Below are 21933 nucleotides of genomic sequence, written 5' to 3' on the forward strand. Positions count from 1 at the left end.
GTTTATTTCAGGGGGAGTGGCGGCCCAGGAAAATCCCAAATCCCAACTACAAAGGCATCTGGCCCCATCCTCAGATTGTGAATCCTGAGTATGTGCCAGACCCAAACCTCTCTGTCTATGAGAACATCAGTGTCATTGGTCTAGATCTTTGGCAGGTCAGTTGGACTTCTTCCTGGTTCGTACGTTAATTACTGTGCCATCTTCATTGACTGAAGTGAGCAGACTCCTGCGCATGAGGAAAAAATTGACAATACGGAGCTAATTGTATTGATTCAAATGTATATAAAGACATACTATTGTGTCCCTTAATTGCAGGTGAGATCTGGAACTATTTTTGATAATTTCTTGATCACTGACGATGAAAAGTATGCAAAGAAATTTGGTGATGAAACGTGGGGCAAAACAAAGGTAAGAAGGATTTCTTCTTCAGAATGCAGCTAAGGTGTAGATTCCCTTTGTCATTGTATTGTTCTTCTATTACTTGACCCTTTTCTCAAAGAGCTATTTTTGCTTGGATGGCTGGCATTGGAACAGGGAATCCACTATGATTGTTTTGCAGGTGCCTTTCCAAAATAGCCACAGCCTCACAGTAAGGCTACTTGAGATGGCTTTCCCAGAACACCTGGATGGTGATGCTGACAGTTTTCTCACCTGGATTAGAAAACAAAGGGGAGCCTCCCTGCTCTGTCCAATGCCAGTAGCTGCTGCAATGCCAGTAGCTGGAACCGGAGCCTGTTCCTCCTGCAGCTTGTTCTTCCAGTTGTCATGTTAGGTTAGCTGGGAGGAAACAGATGAAGGAAAATTCCTGCAAGGGAATAGATTTGCCCAGCTGGATATCTGAGATGACAGCAGGTTTCCTAAGGTGACCTTTCATTTTCCATTTAAAATTTCCAGAAGCCGGAACAGACAATGAGCGAGAAAGAAATAAAGAAAGAAAAGAAAAGGGAAGAGCGAAAAACCCAGAAGATGCCAAAAAAGAAACCACTTCAAAAGAACAAATCCGAGAGAATTGTAGCACAGAAGGAGGAGCTCTGATTTCTTTCTTTCTCTCAGAATTTAAATTGGAGGCGACAGAGGAAGATATTAAGGGCCAGGGACCCTGTTCCTTTAAACAGATACCTTGAGAAACCGTCTGGTTTCGGCTAAAAATGATATCAAAAGGTGTTGTTGTTTAGTAAAGTAAATTGTTGACAAAGAGAGTCCATAATGACTTCGTTTCCCTCTCTCCTTCAAGTCCAGTCATCCATCGTTCACGAGCAAAGACGCGTTTGCCTGAACCCAGAAACAGGCAGAGGGCAGTAACGAGGCCCGGCGATTGACTCTCCCAAATTACCTCCGGGGCTCAGGGTTGCATGGGGAAAGGGGGTGGGGGTCCCATTACCATTTCTGAATTAATCCCCCACTCCCCCCCAAAAAATCTTTCCTATGCAAAAGTGGAGGAGGAAGAGGGGAAAATGTCCTTTTCTAGCTTCGGAAGTCTTCTAGGCAGCGGCAGCAGCACCGCAGACGCCCCTCCTGCATGAATGGAGCCGGGCAAGGCTGCCGAGGCAGAAAGACTCGCCTCCCAGCAAGAAAGCAGGTCAACGGGCCGGAGCATCCTCGGCGGACCTTCGGCGGGGACGCCGCGAGGGGCATTCTTTCAGCGCTTCCTCGGTTGCTCGCTTGGCGGCGCTGGCTCCGCGCTCGCTGCTGCTGCTGCTGCTGCTCTAATTCTCGTGGCCACGCCCCGCCCCTCTCTTGGCCGCTCCCCTCCCAGGAGGAGGAGGAGGAAGATGGCGGCGCTCGGCCCCCTTGGCGGCGGCGGCGGCGGCGCTCAGGTAGGGAACGAAGAGGAAGGGCGGCGGAGGGATGTGAAGGGAGAATGGCGGCAGGAGGAAGAGGACGAAGAGCGGTCACAATTCAAGAAAGCCGAGATAATCCCGGCGTGAGTCAGAAGCAGAGTCGGGGCGGGGAGGGCAGCCACCTCCTCCCCGCAAAACACGCGACCTTGATGGGAGGTGGTCTCTCGTGGGGGGGGCCCGTTCTTTTCCTTCTCGGGAAAGGAGTCGGAGCGTCGGCCGCTGACAGGGGGGACCTGGGAAAGGCGGCGGAAAGGGGTCAGGCAGCTCAGCCTGGAGGGGGGCAGTTCGGCTGCCCCCGGGACTGGGGCGTGGAGGGTCCCATCGTCACCCTTCAGGGCCACGGCCGAGAAGCCCCCTTCTTAATACCCAAATGACCCAGCCCAGCCTACCTCACAGGGCTGTTGGAAAGAAACCTTATCCACGAGTGCAGCGAGCTGGGATGTTACAGCGGAGAAGAGAAAGGGGCTACTAGTCCTTTAGGCCGGGATTTGATTGAAGGACCGCTGTGTGCCTTTGCCTGTGTATAGGAGTGGGTGTGCATGTGTTTGGAGAGACTCTAATAGGTGCTGAAGAGTTTAAGTGCTGCCAAATCTAGCCACAGAAGTATATTTTCTCAGAAAAGTAGGACCCAAATGATGCAGTTTGTGGGCTTGGATGTTTGCAGAGGTACAGACCCAGCTGCAACTAAACGTTGAGAATTTACTCAGTTTAAACACTGGGAAATTTGGAGAGCCCAGTACAGAAATCTAGAAATTAAGCCAAATAAAAATTATTTCCAGATAAAGATGGGTGTAGTCAGGCTGCAGATCTTACAGCTTATGCTCTGCTTTGTCCAGCGTTTTAGTGGCCAACTGAGGAAGTATGAGGATGTTTAGGGCTTTTATATTTCTTACTGAATAACAAGCAAATTAAAAATGATATATAAGCAATGAAAACATCTGAGGATCACATTGTCAAATAATAGCTTATGGAATATTGTCCATTTTGTAAGAGAAGGCCAAAAATTACAAAGTTGTTTGGTAAAAAGCTACACACTGCCACCAAATTTAAAAGCCATATTAGCCCATAAAGTAAGAACTAGGGATTAAGATATAATAATTACCAAGTCCTTGCAGAACATTGCCCTGAGGGCCTGAATGTATTTGTAGAAGTGGTACCGAGAGAGCTTCTTTGGAGAAGATAGTCTGTAACCTGCAATAGTTGAAGATAACTTTTTTATGGCCTCATAATCTGCAGCCTAATTCAGGTGCCATTAAAAAGTGGCTCAGTGGCCTTTTTGAAGCTGCCTGGATTCTGCACTGAAGTTCAAGGGAAGTTTCAGTTCCTTAGGCAGCTTCAGCCACAGAAGAATTTTCTTATCAGATTGGAGGAATGTTGCAAGGGATGGAAATTAGTGCAAAGCTGTGGAGAATATACAAAGGCTTCTGACACTGAGCTGACTGTCCTGCCGGATAAGGTCTGTCACAATCAAGGAGGCATTTTGTGCAATCCTGCATGATGAACTCTCATAAATGACTGGTAAGGTTACATAGGGAAACACAATCCAGAACTGGTGTGTTCCCTTCTGCCTTGGTTAAATCCAGAACTTTGTGTACCGGCCCCACATGTCTCCTATTGCTGATTTACAGCAATTTCTAGCAGAAACTAGGAACAGGTTCCTAGGGATAATTGTTAAATTAAGGACCTTTTCAGCAAAAATTCAGTCATGCTAGTAGACAGGTTGCTTAATTATTCTAAGGATGTAACTGGGCTTTAATGAGGCTTACCCCCCAAATGAAATAGTACACAGTAAACATTCAATCACAAAGTAAGATGGCAGAGGGATCTCTGGTGTATGGAATGTGTCATGAGTACTCAGGAAAAGAAACATGTATACATCTTGGACGTAAGCTGATTCAGAGATCTGTGTATAAGAAAGAAGATCCAGCAATCTCTGTATATAGATAAAGAGTAGATTCATTGCGTGCATGTTAATAAATAATGTTGCTAAGAGCATCCCTTCTGAGCTTATTCTGGTTCAAGTGAGAATCACACGCCTGATGCCAAGTTCTGTTTTCCAGGCTCCTTTTTTTGGACACAGACCCAAAGTCCTTAGAACCCTGAATACTGCTTCTGCCCAAGCTAATTTGTATTCCTGCAAAGTTAATGGCTGCTGTCTAGCAGAGAAAGCATCTCCATGTTGGCTCTGCTTGCAGAAAAGCGCAGAACCATGCATAGCCCAGATGTCAAGCACAACCAGTCAGTTATAAATTGCTCTTTTCAGAAAGGGTGTTTTGAAGCCAAGCGCTTCTGGAAGCTTTGGGTGCATCACATTCTGGCTTGTAAATTCCAAGGCTGTGTACTGTGGAGGAAGAGGCCCAGGCAAAATATCCTTCCCCTTGAATCTTTTGGGTCTTTTTATTACTTAATGTGGACCTTTTCCTCTGTTTTTTTCTGATATAATGAAAATTAGTGATAGGCTCCTAATATTGCTCCTAATTATACTAGCCTTACAAGTGTTTTTCATCTACCTAATAATAGATTATAGAAGGCATTTTCTTGTGTTCTGATGGTATTTCTTCCGTAAGTTTACACACCGATGCTGAATGTATTGATGCTGTAGATTCTGCCAATTATAAAGAGAAGTTTTAGTCTAGGCTCTGTTTAAAAACCCTCTGTTTTTAAAGAAGGTTTATGTGGATAGCTTTTGTATGAGCTATCGCACCTTCCATACATTGCCAAAGATCTCACATGTTTATTGTGGGAAATAGAATTGGTTGCTGAATACCAGGATTCTGTAGGATGGGAACTTGTACTGGGCTGCCCATTCATCAGAGCTGTTAGTTACAACTTATCATTTGTCCTGAGCAAAAAGAATCTCTTTTGACCTTGCATGTCTTTCCCACCCTTCAAGGCAGATAAAATTTGGATTTCTGTCTCTTGCTGGAAAACCAGAGGAAACATTGTTGGTATTGACCAGAGGGATCATTGTTGGTGATTTTGCATAGCATTAAAACCAAATGGAAGGTCACAGTTCTGTATAACAGAATGGGTATTCATGACATGTGGTTAGCCTTTATTTTACCCATTGGAGGATGAAGGAATCGTAAAGACAGCTGCATAGCTCTTCATGACTACCTTACACACTGTGAGTTCTGTTTGCCTTTCAGACAGTAAAAAAGAATAAAAGAAAGGCATTCAAATTAAGCCTGAATTGGGGTTCTTGAAACTTTCTAGAAGGACATATCTGGATACAACCCCCATTTATCACGAATAATTGGTCAGGCTATCTGAAGCTGATTAGAACAGAAGTCAAATATAGATAGATGGTTTCTAGAAGGGAGGCATATATGTATATAGGTAGTCTTCGACATACAACCATTCGTTTAGTGATTGTTCAAAGTGAAGTGGCACTGAATAAAGTGACTTATGACTGTTTTTCACACTTACGACCATTGCAGCATCCCTGTGGTCACATAATCAAAATTCAGACACTTGGCAACTACTCATATTTATGACAGTTGCAACGTCCCAGGGTCATATGATCAGGTTTTTTTGCGGCTTTCTGATAAGCAAAATCAATGGAGAAGCCAGATTCACTTAACAACAGTGTTATTAACTTAACAACTGCAGTAAACTCACTTAACAACTGAGGGAAGAAAAGTGGTAAAATGGGGCAAAACTCACCTAACGGTTGTCTTGCTTAGCATTGGAAATGTTGGTCTCAATTATGACCATTAGTCAAGGACTACCTGAAGTTATGTACCAACCAACCAACCAATTGTGCAGAAAACAGAAGTAAAACTTATTCATTGTTTGGGGATGGGGATGTCTGTAACTTAACAATATCAGAATGAGGTGAAATTCTGTGGCAATTTTGCACTTTACCTGAACTTTTGATAATGGTATTCTAGCACTGTATATTGAGGACAAGAGAGAATGGAACTTCCATGTTCTCCCTCTCTTGTTTCCATGGCATTCTGTTCCCATGCTGAGTTTCAGGGCTTACTCCTGATCTTGTGAAAAAAAAAAATGTTGTTAGTTCAGTCTCTAAATGATGGCTTCTTAATGCTTTGTTGTCTCATTCCATCTTTGTTAAGCACAACCAGAGTGACTGTCTTTTTTCCCCTTTTCATTATAAATTAACTTGAATTAAATAAGAAGAATGTGCAGTAACTGATTTTTTTAACGTTATCTCTATCATCCACTGCTGAACATACACATGCAGCTTTCTCAGAGAAAGCCAAATATTGCCTTTGGGTGTTATTTAGACTGAACTCAAACTAGAGAGCAGTGGGAAGTCCTTTATAACAACGGAACTGTCCTTGAGTCTGCTTAAAGAAAGAAATGTTTGTGCATTGATAATTCTTTGGAGGGCAAGTGAATGATATGTTATTGCAGTCAGAAAAGGAGAAGCTGAGATGGTAGGCAGCATCTTTTGGCCTTGTGTTCCAGCTGGCTACAAATGATCTGATGCGATTCCCATGCATGTCCTTTTAACTTTATTCATATGTCTCCCTCGTACTAAGCCATTTCTTCAGAAAAAATGGTGGTGGGACATTTTTAGACGGTCCCAATCAGAAACAGAGCAGGGGTCTGGAACTGGGCCGTGGAAGAGACGGGACAGCGCACATGCATCCTCAGTTGCATGAGCAGGAGGCGTTGTCCGCTGTTGGCACAGAATTATCCCCTTCCCCCACCCACAGTCTGCAAAGCCAGAAAGCTTGGGGGACTCTGCAATACAATGGGTAGACCTGGCTGTGTGTGAGGATAACTTTCACCTTGCATTTCTCCCTTTTTTTCTAGCTCTCCGCCAGTAACCCTATGTATGAGACATATTACAAGCAGGCAAGTGTGCTACATTTCTCCTTTTCTCATCTCCCTTGAAATCCTGCCTTTTTTCCTTATCTATTGGCTAATATGGGCACCCAGCATATGTGTTTTTGTAGACATTGTGCTGGTCTATTAGAAAGTGAATACAAAATTTACAAGTTCATTTAGTATTACAGAAGCCAGAATTGATTTATGTATTATTATTATGTCAATTTATATAGCTGCCTGTCTCAAATTCATGAGCCGGGTGCCTAATTGTAGCTTGTAAGATTTTTCTTGCACCCCTTGAATATTCTTGTGAGGGAACCTGGCTAATAAAACTCGTTTAAAATGAAATAAGGATCATGGTTTGCTTTATTTAAATTAATCCCCAAAAGAAACCAAGAACAAGCTGTATGCTAAACTAATAGGATTGTCTGGTAAACAAAGCAAGAATAATATACATAAATATGCTGCTGATGCATTTTGGATACTAGAATTGTAATGAATTATATCTTCATGTCATGTGAGATAGAATGTAATAGCATGCAATGCTCATGCTTTGATGAAGCCCTGTCAATAGGTCACAAAGGATAAATTAAAAAGTTGCTTGAATTTATACAGGCATAGATGAAATTGTTCAAAAGATGACCAAATTACCTGTAAACCTTCTTCCTTGATTCATTGTGGTGGGAAAACATATGTACAGTAATAGTTTACCTATTTTAATCAATTATAGGTCTGTTCTTCCAGTACTATATAAGAACATTTACCCTATACACAAGATTTCCATAACTTTTGATATATCACTTAGGACAGGGTGTTCAATTTTTTTGGCTAATGGATGCATTTGGAATTTTGAGGCGTGTTCTGGGGTCTGCCATAATTCACAAAATGGCTTCCCGGGAGGCATTGTGAGCCCCACTGAGCCTGGGGATTGGAACATGTAGGGCACGAAGGAGGAGGTCCTTTACAGAGACTCCTACTAGGTTGAGAACTCAACTCTGGAACACGTAGACCTGGCCTTGTTAACTTCAGATCAAAATGTAGCAACAATAAGGCAAGCTCAGACCCTACAAATTAGCATTTCTACTTCCATATTTTATTTTCAGCAAAATTCGTACTTTAATCCAACATGTGAGAAATCTTGTATTACCTGCATTTTCAAATCAAAAGAAATTTACTTCAGTTTCAAACTCAGTGTAAACAACTCAGAAAGCATATAAAGCTTTGTCAGCAGAGATATTACAACTTTTGGCACCAAGCCAGAGTTATTGCAATTTATAAAGAAACCAGACTGAATGCCAAACTTTTGCATTAAAGAAATAAGATTAGGAGATTTACATCATGTCAACAAAGATCTATGTTGTACTCAGCATTATGATGTTGTTAATATCATCAGAATTTTTAATCGTCCAAAATAACGAGGCTAAAAGCTAAATTGAAAAGAATAGTGGATAAAAGCACCCTTAAGAAGTATCTTAACACATTTTTGAAGAAGTTATAGCAAGGGTGTCAAACTCTCAGCTCACGGGCCAGATGCATTACGTGCTCCCCCCGCCCCTGGTTTAGCGAAGGGGAAAAAAGCCCCAATACATCATGTGACACCATGAGTTTGACACCACTGGGTTATAGTAAGAGCAGAACAAGCCAACAGAAGCCTAATTTCAGTGGGAAATAGGAGGTAGAGCTTGATTATTTATTTAAAACATTTATATAGCAGTCCCCATCTTATGAGTTGGCCCATAGTGAGGAAGTGAGATAAACGTGGCTCGTTCCTTTCCTTTTGTGGGTTTGCTGAAGAGTTAATATTTTCTTTGCAGGTGGATCCAGCTTGCACTGGTAGAGTTGGATCCAGTGATGCTGCTCTGTTTCTCAAAAAGTCTGGTCTTACCGATGCTATCCTCGGGAAAGTAAGTCAGGCATCTTCTCTGTTTTAACGCCAGAGGAAAATTCATGTTAGGGAAACCGGTTGCAAATGTACATTATTCAGAGACAATCTCATGATTGCCCGAATCCCTGAAGAAACCTTGTGCTGTTTTTCTGGCTTTGACAGCTGCTTTCAGATAAAACAAATGTAAGAAGATGAGAGAGAAAGGTCGGTTGGAAAGGTCTTGACTCTCCTCTCTACGGTGACTCTAGAATCACCTTATAGGGGAGATGGGAAGCATAAAAAAGTAATAATAAATAAATCATAAATACTATTTACCAGTATTTCTCAACCTTAGTAGCTTGAAGGTATGTGGACTTCCCAGCCAGCTATGGGGACTGGAAGTCCACACAACTTCAACTTGCCATGTTCGAGAAACAGTGCTTGCTATTATTTATTATTAAACACTGAATTTCTCCCTGTCATGTGTGAATCATTGGGATTCATCAATTTATAAGCTATTTTTTGTCTTTAAATATATATCTGGAATGATACTAGCAAATATAAAGGCTTTAAAAATGATCTGAAATATATCAGAAAGATAAAGGCATGAAAAATTCTTCTGTATGTGCTACTACTGGGTGCTTGATGGGCTGTAAGGTAAAGGTTCCCATCGCACACGTGTGCTAATCATTTCTGGCTCTAAGGAGAGATGCTCATCTCTGTTACAAAGCTGAAGAGCCAGCGCTGTCCGAAGATGTCTCTGTGGTCATGTGGCCGGCATGACTAAATGTCGAAGGCGCACTGAATGTTGTTACCTTCCCCTCAAAGTGGTCCCTATTTTTCTACTTTACATGCTTTTGAACCGCTAGGTTGGCAAAAGCCGGCACAAGTAACAGGAGCTCACTCCATTACGCGGCATTAGGGATTCGAACTGCCAACCTTTCTGATCGACAAGCTCAGCGTTTTAGCCACTGAGCCACTGCATCCCTTTTTTGATGGGCTCTAGATCTCATTAATTTCAATCTGTGAATTATGATTGTGGCTGTATATAAGAAAAATGGCAAGAGAAAATAATAGAACATTGGATGCAGCACTTCCTGTCTCTAGGAGGAGCAGATTTGAAGAAGCAGATTACTTTCTATCTCTATTTTGAAAGGGTTTTTGCTTTAAATTGAATGATGTCAGCATATCATTTTGTATATTCATAGATATGGGATTTAGCAGATCCAGAGGGCAAAGGATTTCTGGATAAACAGGTATGTGAGTACATCAATTTTGAGATAAAGCTTCCTCCATCTGTTGAAACTTCTCCTTTGAAATAGCTAACCTAAAGAATCTGGGTTGAAACTAGGGCTTCCTCTCCAGTGCGAATGTCTATTTGAAAGAGCGGAAGACACAATTAGGTCTAGTTCTGCCTGAATATCGAGACAATGCTGTTACTGAATGTCCACCAGTCTGGTGAGAGAGCTAGACAGTCTATTGAAGAATGTTCTTTTTCATGAAAATAAAGGTAGACATTGGGCTTGTGAACAGAGGGCCCTTTTACCCTCATTCTCCATGCTTTTCTCTCTCATTCAGGGATTCTTCATTGCGCTGCGGCTGATTGCCTGTGCCCAGAGTGGCCACGATGTCATTCTCAGCAACTTAAATTTGACGTTACCTCCTCCAAAATTTGTAAGTTGTTAATATTGCCTTGAAAAGGGCTGTTTCTGACAGAAACATAAGTAGTGTCTGACAGATACAGAATTAAGTGTTTTTGGTTTCCTAAATGTGGCTGATAAACTTTATGACTTGAGGCTTGGCTGCTTCAGTTAAGTATTTCTATATTTCAAAGAAAACCATAGGAAGTGCTTTGATGTATTTTATTTGTTGTTATAGCACGACAATACAAGCCCCCTGCTGCTGGCTTCCACAGATGCTCACTGGGCTGTCAGAGTAAGTATTCAAGAGAAAAGTATGAGTTGGCCTCACTAGTCCAGTAAGGAGACCCTTTTCTTAATTAAGCTTTTAAACTTTGTGCCCCAATTGAACTCTATTTTTTTTATTAATCTGAATGATTAATCCCTGTTTCGTGTAAATTACTGTAAGCAGCATGAAGCTGAATTTACTATTTTCCTAGTGCAACATTTACCAGGGAATGTATATGCAACATTTAGAAAACCTTGACAATAGTTTAAGGGAACTTACAAACATTCTTTATAGTTACTCCTCATTTAGTAACTGCCTCATTTAACAACTATTTACAGTTACACTAATGATGAAAAAACACCTTGGGGACCAGTCCTTCCATTTACGACCTTTGCAGGTCTGTAAAGCATGGGGAAGCTGAAATAAGATCATAAGCACAGTCACAGTTTCACTTAGCAACCACTTTGCTTAATGACTAAGTTGCTGGTCCCAGTTGGGGTTGTTAAATCAGGATCACCTGTAGCATTATTTCTTTGATGTTTCCAGGTGAGACTTTTAACTACGCAGTCGCCCTGCTTTCTTTGCAAAATTTTACAGGGAGTCCAGGCAATATTATCTTCCATTTGAAACTATCTTGTGCTTCCCTCCTGCTTCTTTCATGTTTTTCTCCTTCCACAAAGGATTTATGGTGGAAGAAAAGACAGTTACATAGCATAATTTTTGATTAATAAACTCTAATACTTGCCCATACAAGAGCATTACTTAATATGGAAATAGAAAACTGAATTCAAGGCAGTAATGTTTTGCAGTCTTTGGAAATCAACATCTTACACCTCAGTATAAACCAATTTTAGTCTGTTCCTTCTTAACTAGGTGGAAGAGAGGGCCAAGTTCGATGGCATTTTTGAAAGCCTTTTACCAGTCAATGGTTTACTTTCGGGAGACAAAGTGAAGCCAGTATTGATGAACTCCAAACTACCTCTTGATGTCTTGGGAAGGGTAAGCAAAATTCTACCCTCGTTTTCATCTACGTAATCTGAGTGCATTCCTCTGGCCTTCCGATGCTTTCAATTGAAGCAAATATTTGTACTAGGGTACACAAAATTGGACCCTACCCAGAATTTCAAGCAATCTGGGCTCTTAAAGTTCAGTTCCGATTTATTTATCTTGCTGCCTTAAAAAAATGAGGGAGCTGAGAAACGATCAGCTGAAAGAGTTGTATTCAAAATCAGATTGCTCAAATATTAGTCTTCCTCACTCTTTTGCATGCGCTTTTGAAATCTACCTCTCGTGCCTCTTGCCTTATGTTTTGCTTCTAATCAGTTATTGAAGTTTTAAAATTGTTAATTAGGTTACGGTCAGCTAATTATTAGACTTGCTTATTTGGGGGTGGGGGGTACAAAAAGAATTAACCAGCTGAATAAAAAATCTGGGATTATCCATTATAAAACCATAATGAAATGTCTTTTTTTAAAAAGAACATTCCTTTAACTACTTTTCTGATACATCCTTTTTTCCCTTACCTTTGGTGCCCATATGATTATAGGTGTGGGATCTCAGTGATATTGATAAAGATGGGCACCTTGACAGAGATGAGTTTGCCGTGGTAAGTTCCCTCTGCTTGCTTTTGTCATGTAACCAAAGGGGGTTCCTGAGTGCCTCACTTTCCAGGTCAGGGACAGGGTTATGTCCCAAGCCAACATTTGCATAGAAGAGGCTGACCACAGTAGGAATTCACAATATCAAACTCCTTGGTTAGTTTTCCTTTTCCCAGGGTTCTATCCACCTCTGTTAGTCCAGCCTCCCTCCCTCCAGCCCTTGCCTGACCTGCTCTCTCATGCTTGGCACTACCTCTCCGCCATCTTCCCTTCCTCCTCCTCCTCCTCCTCTTCCTCCTCCTCCTCCTCCTCCTCCTTGTTGCCCTCTGCAGACGTCTTTTCCCTCTGGGCCTTGCAGGCGATGCACCTGGTCTACCGTGCCCTTGAGAAGGAACCCGTCCCTTCTGTGTTGCCCCCATCTCTTGTTCCACCTTCCAAGCGGAAGAAAGTGCCAATCTTTCCTGGGGCAGTGCCAGTTCTTCCAGCCAGTCCTCCCCCCAAAGACAGTTTGCGGTCCACTCCGTCACACGGCAGCGTCAACAGCCTCAACAGCACAGGAAGTTTATCCCCCAAACACAGCCTGAAGCAAACACAGGTAGGTGTAGCCTCTGGCAGATGATGCGAGCATATTGTGCAAAGGTGAGCCTTCCCCCACTCTTTTTTTAAAAAAAATTGGAATATGTATGTGTAGAAAGGATTGTGCTTAAGTCTAGGAGGTCTCTATATTTGTGGCATGTAAGTATAATAGATCTGACTAGAAGTTCAGTATTGATTTCCGTACTTAATGTAACATTTGTGCCAAATTTGATCCTATTCAGTATTCTACTTCAGAAATGACTAGCTGGTTATCTGGAAAAACTCCAAATAGTGGACAAAACTCTTCTTTCATAGAATTCCCCAACAAAAGCAAATTATGTCCTTTGAACAGAGCGCCTCCACAAGTGATTGGTAGATTGACCATTACTTGAGATCTTTCTAAGGATGCCACTTGCAACTAGCCTATCTGGTTTTAAATGCTGTTCTTTTTAACTCAGTGTAACTTAGTAGAAACTTCTTAGGAGGGAGCTGAGCTTGACATGCTGCCAAATTGCTCATGATGGATGATTTCTGGGATTGTACAGTGAAGAAGTCTCTTCTCAGGACCTTTATCCTGAATAATTGAAACCAAAGTAGGTTAAAACTATAAGCTTAATTTTTAGATAAACTTGTATTTGTGCAGACTGAAGAATACTGGGGAAACTGGAAGGAGTAGTGATGTACAGCCAACAATGGGACAATTTTTCTGCCCAAGTAACTTTGGAGAAAGTTGGCAGTGGGATGTTTTGTCTAGGATGTAACTTATATAACACTTTCATCTGCAAAATCAGTGAATTAAGAGGCTCTATTCTTAATTCAGCCGTCTGCAAACTGGGTGGTGCCCTTGACTGACAAGATTCGCTATGATGAAATATTTCTGAAGACAGATTTGGACCTGGATGGCTTTGTGAGCGGCCAGGAAGTGAAGGATATTTTCATGCACTCGGGGCTTTCCCAGAACCTCCTAGCACATATATGGTATGAATTTTCCTTCCCTTCTCTCTCTTTTAATCATACGAGATGACATTTTCCAATCAAAAGTACTGTGAAAAATTGTCCTTTTTATTCGTTTATGGAAAGTACAGGCATTGATCTTAATGCCACAGATGATGTCTTGAGGTTGAATAAGCTGTGGAATCAGCTGAAAACTTCTGAGATACGTCTATGGAAGCAGTCTGTTGTTTATTTTTCTGGCAGGGCATTGGCTGATACAAGGCAAATGGGAAAGCTCAACAAAGATCAGTTTGCACTCGCCATGTACCTCATTCAGCAGAAGGTCAGCAAAGGCATTGACCCACCACAGGTGCTGCTCCCAGATATGATCCCTCCTTCCGAAAGGACCACTCCTGTCCAGGTGAACTGATAGCATAGTCTATTCTGACACTCTCATAAGGCCCTTGCTTGCCTTTTCCTTTGGCAACTGATATGCTGCAGGAGGGAAAAGTTCTTGAACCTATTTACTGTTAAATGGTTTTGCCTTCCTGCTGCCAAAAACATGAGACCATATTTGGAGCAAGAAAGGTAGCCCTGTTTGCTGCTGGTGTTTTTGTTTTGAATCTGTATACTGCTAAAGCTCTTGGGTCTGTTTGTTTGTAACCTTCAAATGGGGAGATTTGGAAAATATAGGGCAGCAATTGTTGAACCAAAGTAACCCAAATGGCTTAATATACAGAATGCCCAGTCTCCTATAGGGGTAAAAATTTAGGAAAGTTGTGACCTCCACACCTTCTGACTACACTTCCCAGAAACCTATAGGTGGTGTGGTCGAAGGCAAGATGGGAAGGGTGTATCCCTACTCTCTTTCCCTCCTCCCTTTGGCCTTGTGTCCAATCAGCTGGCAGCAAGGCTCGATGAGTGGCCAGCCATTGGGTACTTTGGAAACGAGGCCAATGTTTGTAAATGTCTTAATGGCTGGGTCCTTTGAGGGAAGGAGGGGTGACTCGGATTCAATTTTCCTTGTGCTCTATTTGTTTCCCCCCACCCTCAGAAAAGTGGCAAGGAGTTCTGCAGGTCAGCCGAGGAGGAGGCAGTGGCAGCTTCATCAGGCTGTCCTGAGGGGAAGGAAAATGGCACAAGCCTATATTATGTGTAGAAAGAAGAGTGGGTTGCCTAGGATGCATATAATGATGTCCGAAGGCCAGGGCCAGGTTTTAGCAGTTGAAAAGATGGCCCTCGGGGACTGCTGTCCCTAAATCACCATGGCCCGGATGCAGTGAATTCACCTTCTTGCTTGCCCCTGCTCCTCTTCTCTTGTTTCCTCCTCTTTTCTCTGGTTCTGTGGAAGACTGTGCAAGTCCTCTTGTTTCACTTTCCCCAGAATTGCCTGAGCTCCTGCCCCCCCTGTCCTTTTTTCCTCTAGACTCTCTCAGGCTACTTGGCCTCTGTAGGAACTGAGATCTCGACACTCACAGAAATGCGTCGTGTGAGTAAACGGGGCACTCTGAAGAACGCAGCCCCTCCCCATCAAACCTCAGGTGGCATTTGCTTTGTCCGTGCAAAACACCTTTTTTTTCCCCCCACCTACGCAGCTTTGTGGAGCTTCCCCCACATGATGCGGAGGGCAGGGGTGGGGGTGGCTGATAAAAAAGGAGGAATTCTGCTGTTCCTGAGTCATCTGAAATGATTCCTAATAGCAGCTCAAAATAGATAAAAGTGGATCTTGATTCAGACGTATTTTTTTGGCCGGCATCCTTTGTGTAAGGTTTTGCTTTTTTTTCCTTTCAAAGCTGTTTCGTCCTTGTCTTGTCAGACTTTTTTTTTTTTTTGCTATTTCTGCTGCTTGAAAATTTGATTTTCTGCAAGGGGGTTCACCAGCTGGGTATTTTCATAATTTAAGGGTTGCTGTATCCCATTCCATATGCCAGTGGCTGAAGTTGTGTATCTGTAGAATGGAAATGCAAGAGACCTGCCATATGCTTGAATGAAAAGTACTAAATGTCCAAAATGAATGGGCTCGTGAGGCTGGGTGTGACATGGGATTTGGCTGCTTCAATGGGACTGTTTACTTTCTAACAGGACAGTTCAAGTTCTGTTGGATCAGGGGAATTCACTGGCGTGAAAGAACTGGATGATATCAGCCAAGAGATTGCACAGCTACAAAGGTAAACAAATACATTTGGCTGTGACTGAGAACTGGGGATGAGAGAGTTGTCTCTTTAGACAATCTCGTGATTTGCAAAGTTTATTTTAATGCAATCTATTGTGTAGCAGTTTTAATATGCGAAGTCTGATATAGCCTGTAAATTAATGGTTCCATGTGATGTTCTGTAACCAACAGCCTCAAAAGGTGGATCAGAGCAGGAAATCAACTCCACAGAAAAGCTAAAACTACTTTTATTGAGTTGGGCTATAATAATTGTAATCTTGCAGGTCTGATTGTACTGAAGCTCCTTCCCCTTCTTACACTCCAGTGAAGGGGGGAGGCGTCTTCTTGAGCCATTTCCAAATGGTATTTTTTTCCATGTTCAGTTAAAAAAAAATCCAGAAAATCCAGTATTTTGATTCAGCCCCTCTTGTTTAGACAATAGTACCTGCATATCTCCATCAAAGGTTTCTTCATTACTCTCTAGAATAGCCTCGTTATTGACCTTTTCTTTTATAGAATCATTGATGGGATTCAATACTTTTTACTACCGGTTCTGTGGGCGTGATTTGGTGGGCGTAGCAGAGGAAGGATACTGTAAAATCTCTAGTCAAGAGGTGTGGCATTTGCTGGTTCTCCAAACTATTCAAAATTTCCACTACCGATTCTCCAGAACTGGTCAGAACTTGCTGAATTCCACCTCTGTATAGAATGCTGTGTTTTAAAAATCCAACTAAATTCCATAAACTAAATAAAACTGCCATTAATGCAACTGCAAAGTACAGGTAAACCTCAACTCATAACCACAATTGAGCCCAAAATTTCTGTTGCTTACTGAGACCTTTGTTAACATGAGTTTTGCCCCATTTTATAATGCTTTAGTTTTAGCTGCAGAAGATGGCCTTTTCTGAGAATTATTTTGATTCCTAAGAATGAATTTGCGCTTTGGTAAGCTGAGATTCTTTAGGTGTTCTAGAAAACAAGTTTTGCATTGCTAGAAATGCTCATGGTTGTATGAATAGAAAAACTTACTTCTTAGCAATATAACTAGAATCACAACTTCCTCTCTGAAACTTGTTTGGAGAGGTGGTGCATTGTTGTCATGATTCAAGGACCCAAATTTGTTGCAACATGTAACTAAAGTCAGTGTTAATTATACATTTGTGAGAGTGTCATTTTCTAATTAGAACTAAAACATCAATGATATCATTTTTTCATGGTTTCAATATTCAGATTTAGTTGGAAGGATTTTTACCTGAGTTATTTAATGCATATCTCAGTTTGTAATTATTTTTTTCTTCCAGCCAGTCAGCGTTAACAAGCCCATATAGCTATAGCATTTAGACTTACATACCACTTCACAAGGTTTTACAGCCCTCTCTAAGTGGTTTAGAATCAACATATTGTCCCCAACAATCTGGATCCTCATTTTTCTGACCTTGGAAAGATAGAAGACTGAATCAACCTTCAGCCACAGCCTATGGTTTTGGGATTCCTGGGCTAGATGAAGAAAATCAGACATGTCTGGCATGATTTTTTATTTTTTATTTTGTTTACACTGTAGAGAGAAATATTCTCTGGAGCAAGACATCCGAGAAAGAGAAGGAGCTATCCGGCAGAAAACCAATGAAGTTCAGGTAATGCTATGAATGGCTGTGTCTATACGCCCATCTGTCTTAAGAGAACTACAGTTCAAAAGTTATAAGACGAACTAAATCCTCTACCAAGAAAAATAATTTTCTTCAAAAAAAACCCCAGTTTTTTTCTCTCCAAGGGCTTGGGGATGGATTAAAAGAGTTTTTCCCTTCTTTCTCTCTTCTCCCTTACGTATTTTTGAGGGGAAAAAATGAAGAATATAAGATTTTATTTGTTTAATAATCCCTTCTCTAGAATCCAGCTAGTTATCCTGATATCTATCGAGCCTTGTCTTTTCTCCCATTGTGAGGTGACTGCAATGTTTTAACACTGGCCATGGGAAAGATTTTGTTGGAATTGGTGGGGAATAAACTCTTGATATCCTGGGTTTTGATCTCCTTTTTAAAAAAAGGCTTACATTCAATAGCCCAGTGAGATACAGTGCAGTTCAGGTAGCAGCAATATTGTGTGGACGCGTCATGATGTACCCAATACTGGCACAAAGATAGCACACCAACTCTGCTGAGTATTAGATCAGGTGAAGCCTGAATGTTCTTCAAGGGTAGCCCCACGTAGAGCATGTTACAATAATCCAAGTGGGAGTGACTAAGATATGAGAGGCATGATCAATGCCTCCTGGTCTAGGAATGGCTGTAACTGGCAAACCAGATATAACTGTACAAAGTCCTCTTGCCACAGCCACCATTTGCTTCTTGAGTAGATACCACAAGTCCAAGAGAACCCCCAGATGGCACACCAACCCTGCCTGAAAGAGTGTTACCACATCCAGAATTAATTACGGAAAATCACTACATACAAGAGACCCTAAGCTTACAGCCACTCACTTTTACCAGGATTGAACGAAGGATGGTTCTTCCCCATCCAGACTTCACAGCCTCCAAGCACTGAGAAAGAACATCAATAGCATCCTTTGGACATCCTATGGCGGAAATGTTTAATTGAGTTTTGCAGCATGCTGATGATACTTAAATCTGTGACCCCCAACATCGATTGTACCTCTGAACAAAGAGAAAACCTATCAAAGAACTGTCTGCTCCACTTGCAGCCTCTTCAGCCCATCTAAAGGGATTTCATGATCAATGACACTGAAAGCTACTGAAAGATCAAGGAGATACACTGCCCACATCCCAGGCCAATGAGAGGTCGCTTACATATGCAATCAGTGCCTCCCTGATGCTAATCTCATCCTGAAACCCAACTGCAACAGATTCACATGATTTGTTTCCAGTGTTTCAGCCTTACTACTACTTTCTCAGCAACTTTCCCCAACTTTTCCTCATTAGTATCTGATATAAGTTTTTAGTCCTTCAGCCCATTTTTATTCTTCCAGGAGGCAGAAATAATTCTTAGCTTTGATGTAGTTCTTTTTTTTTCCTGATAAATATTCAAGTCTGTAACCTTCGGAACCAGGATGACAAGATGCTCTGATAATTGCTCTACTTTATTTTGTTGGTGCGTCTTTAGTATCTTCCATGTTAAGTGCGTGCGTGCATGCGCGTGTGTGTTTGTGTGTGTGTATGTGTGTGTGTATATATATATATGAGATGCTCTAGTTCACATCTTCATAGAGCTGTGTTTAACAAACATTCTGCAGGAACTGCAAAACGATTTAGACCGGGAAACCAGCAGCTTGCAAGAACTGGAGGCTCAAAAGCAAGATGCTCAAGATCGCTTGGATGAGATGGATCAACAAAAGGCAAAGCTGAAAGATATGTTAAATGATGTAAGGCAAAAGTGCCAGGAGGAGTCACAAGTGGTGAGTGTGAAAGATGCTGGCTGAGTGGGAAGAAATCCATTTTCAATTCTTTTTATTCCCTAGAATGTAAAATATTCCTTCAAAGAATGAGAGAAAAGTTCAAAGAACTTACTGAACATATTCCTAAGTTGAGTTATATGAGGATACCATTTTCAAAGAGTTTGACCAAAGTTGTAAACTTAACCAAAGTTTATCCATAAATCTGCGCAAATAAATTTATGGCATAGAAATCTTATCAACTACCTTCTCATCTGTCCTGACTAAACCAACCCTCCATATTTGGTGCTAGTCTGAGTCGGGGATAAGATGCCGAGGTGGGAAGTAGCAGGTGGTTTTCAATTTCACACTAGTTTTTAAAAGCCTTTCCTGCTACCAAATCTGAGTTGAAATCTTTGTTTTAGATCACATCATTAAAAATGCAGATTCAGTCCCAGGAATCAGATCTAAAGTCCCAAGAAGATGACATCAGTAGAGCAAAAACTGAGTTGAATCGGCTTCAGCAGGAAGAGACCCAGTTGGAGCAGAGCATCCAGGCTGGGAAAGTACAACTGGAAACAATAATCAAATCTTTAAAATCCACTCAGGAAGAAATTAACCAGGTAGTGTGAACATTTCTAATAATAGATTCTTGTCTTCCCCATTTTTGGCTCAAAGGCTGACTAGTCAATCAAATCTGTTTTGTAGGTTCAGGATACTAGAACTTACCATGCTGACATTGTTATTCTCTTCTTTAAGGAGATGTGCCTAATTCTGTCATTCATTAGAGGTTTTCCATTTCTGAAAGCCAAAGTCCCTTTCCACTTTTTTTTTCTTGGAAGAGGAAACAATCCCTTGTCTCCCTGCTTTGGTTTTAATTGCAGCTTTTATTCAACTTAACCCCCAGATTTAAGGGGAAATTAACAAAAACATAACTCCCACTTTTATACTAAAACCTATTCTAAATGTTTTCACAAATACTGAAACCTTTTCTGATGTCATTTTTTTGAAAATTGTAGTATGAGATCAGAGTGCAAAAAACGTGTATGCTTCGGCCTTAATTTTTAAAGGTATTCAGAAGAGACACTCCTCAATTTATGACCACAATTGGAAACAGAATTTCCATTGCTAAACAAGGCAGTGAGAAGCTCCCAGTTTTCAGACTTTTTTTGTTAACAGTTATTAAGCTAATCATTGTAATTGTTAAGTGCTGCAACTGTCATAATATATATACTGTTTATCCAGAGCGGTGGTGGATTCCCTTTTACTTGGTATGTTCAAGCAGAGGCCGCCAGTCCAGAATGCTTTAATCTGCCCTGGGTTTGGACAAGTGTCCTACATGGCTCCTTCCCGTTTCCGTTCTATTACTTTAGGCCTGTAGGTGGGAAGATGAAAGCTTTTTAATCAGCAGACTCTTTCTAACCTTGGTTCTATCCTTCCTCTTGCAGGCAAGGAGTAAGTTATCTCGGCTTCAAGAGACCCTTCAGGAAGCCAACCAGAGCATTGAACAATACAATGAAGCTTTAAATGGACTTCACAGTGGCAGCATGACTAACCTGGCAGATCTGAATGAGGGAAACATCCAAAAAGACCGGGGCGGGTTTGGGACTTTGGTGAGAAATTGTGTAGAATAGATGGAGTACATGTGTGCACGGTCCTAGGTGTGGAGGAATGTGTTTGGAGAGAAGGGAACAAAAAAAAGGTGTGGAAAAGAATAGTTGAAAAATTTACAATAGCGGTGAATATCTGCAGCTCAGATGTAGGATGAGAGTGAAGGTTCATTCTCTGAGTTTGTGGGTTGGTTTCGAAACATTTTGTTACCAGGCTAGGCAGCATCTTCAGCAGAGTTTAAGGGATGTCATTGTTCTTCAGAACAAGCTTGGAGAACGAACCTTTACCCTCGTAGCGGAAAAGAACACCCTTTGATGCCACCCATTTCTACCCTCTTCTCCATTCTCAGTTGGTGTTTTTCAACATCTTTTTCACCCCAAGATAGTGATGGCAATGAAACCTTCATTGAATTTAAGTTGTCTCCTGGTGATTCCAAGGATAGGCCAATCTTGTTTTCTTGGCAACTTTATGGAACGATTTGCCTTTGTTTGGGGATATTTTTTGACCAGCTCACAAGCCCCAAATTTCCTAGTGATCTCCAGGTATTACTAGCAAGTTCTGATTCTGCTGAGCTTCATTGATATAAGTCCAGATCAGCTAGTATCTTGATGATTACCCGACAATGGGAGCTGGCAATGTTTTGGAAGCTGGTGCGCTTTTATTTTAAAAACATCATCCTCTGAGGGCTAAAGGATGGCCTTAGAAAAATGAGGAGAAACTGAAATGAATAATTTGCACTTTATTCCAATTTAGAAACTGGAAATAATGCTGCCAAATATTCTGCATTTGCTATAGATTGTAGTAGATTTCATGGAAATTATCTAGGGACTACAGACTGGGTGAAATTGATAATGGGTTGCCCACCTCTGCAAAAATAAAGTTCTTGATTTTAAAAAAGAAACCCTCTTTTATTGGATAGCTTGTCCTGTCTTACCCATTTGGATCGCAGCTCTTTATGTTGCCCAAATATCAGGATCGTGGAGTCTAGTCCTAGCAGCTGGATTTCAGATGAGCTGTAAGGAGATGCCCATTGGGTTATGTTAAAAAAGGACTTTTATGTCCATTATATGAAGATTTTAATAAGGGTCTACTAATGGTTAATAAGGATCTAGCCACATTGTCATTGGAAGTTCATTTTTAATTTAAAATGTAAAAGCTGCAAAAAAAATGGTTAGAAAAACAAAATCTAATGCCTGTCACCTTACCCTTCAGCCCCATGAAGTTATATTTTGGTGTCCGATAAGTTTCAGTATACAAGATAAATA

General features: G+C 41.4%; 1 protein-coding gene and 1 long non-coding RNA gene across 23 annotated transcripts in view; both read left to right on the plus strand.

Moving 5' to 3' along the window:
- The first annotated feature begins 11 nt into the window (after positions 1-11).
- Positions 12-1199, plus strand: LOC148128422 (uncharacterized). The gene is made up of 3 exons (XR_015741561.1): positions 12-155; positions 316-408; positions 895-1199. It is a non-coding gene; the product is annotated as an uncharacterized LOC148128422 (long non-coding RNA).
- Positions 1200-1740: 541 nt separating this feature from the next.
- Positions 1741-21933, plus strand: part of EPS15L1 (epidermal growth factor receptor pathway substrate 15 like 1) — a 47455-nt gene continuing 27262 nt past the window's right edge. For 5 of the 22 annotated variants that reach the window (XM_087922885.1, XM_087922894.1, XM_026698834.2 and 2 more), the window contains exons 1-16: positions 1741-1817; positions 6627-6668; positions 8456-8545; positions 9714-9761; positions 10084-10179; positions 10384-10440; positions 11287-11412; positions 11960-12019; positions 12370-12606; positions 13408-13565; positions 13785-13941; positions 15603-15688; positions 17234-17306; positions 18920-19081; positions 19483-19680; positions 20506-20670. In XM_087922885.1, the coding sequence (XP_087779011.1) occupies positions 1773-1817; positions 6627-6668; positions 8456-8545; positions 9714-9761; positions 10084-10179; positions 10384-10440; positions 11287-11412; positions 11960-12019; positions 12370-12606; positions 13408-13565; positions 13785-13941; positions 15603-15688; positions 17234-17306; positions 18920-19081; positions 19483-19680; positions 20506-20670 (1800 nt within the window). In that variant the 5' untranslated portion in view covers positions 1741-1772. Of the gene's footprint in view, positions 1925-3203; positions 3360-6626; positions 6669-8455; positions 8546-9713; positions 9762-10083; positions 10180-10383; positions 10441-11286; positions 11413-11959; positions 12020-12343; positions 12607-13407; positions 13566-13784; positions 13942-14946; positions 15010-15602; positions 15689-17233; positions 17307-18919; positions 19082-19482; positions 19681-20505; positions 20671-21933 lie in introns of those variants that run through there. The other 17 variants (XR_015741341.1, XM_087922889.1, XM_087922891.1 and 14 more) reach the window with 10 other exon arrangements.

Source organism: Pseudonaja textilis, chromosome 1, assembly GCF_049901715.1.
Source record: "Pseudonaja textilis isolate UNSWEBS1 chromosome 1, rPseTex1.2, whole genome shotgun sequence".
Taxonomy (NCBI): domain Eukaryota; kingdom Metazoa; phylum Chordata; class Lepidosauria; order Squamata; family Elapidae; genus Pseudonaja; species Pseudonaja textilis.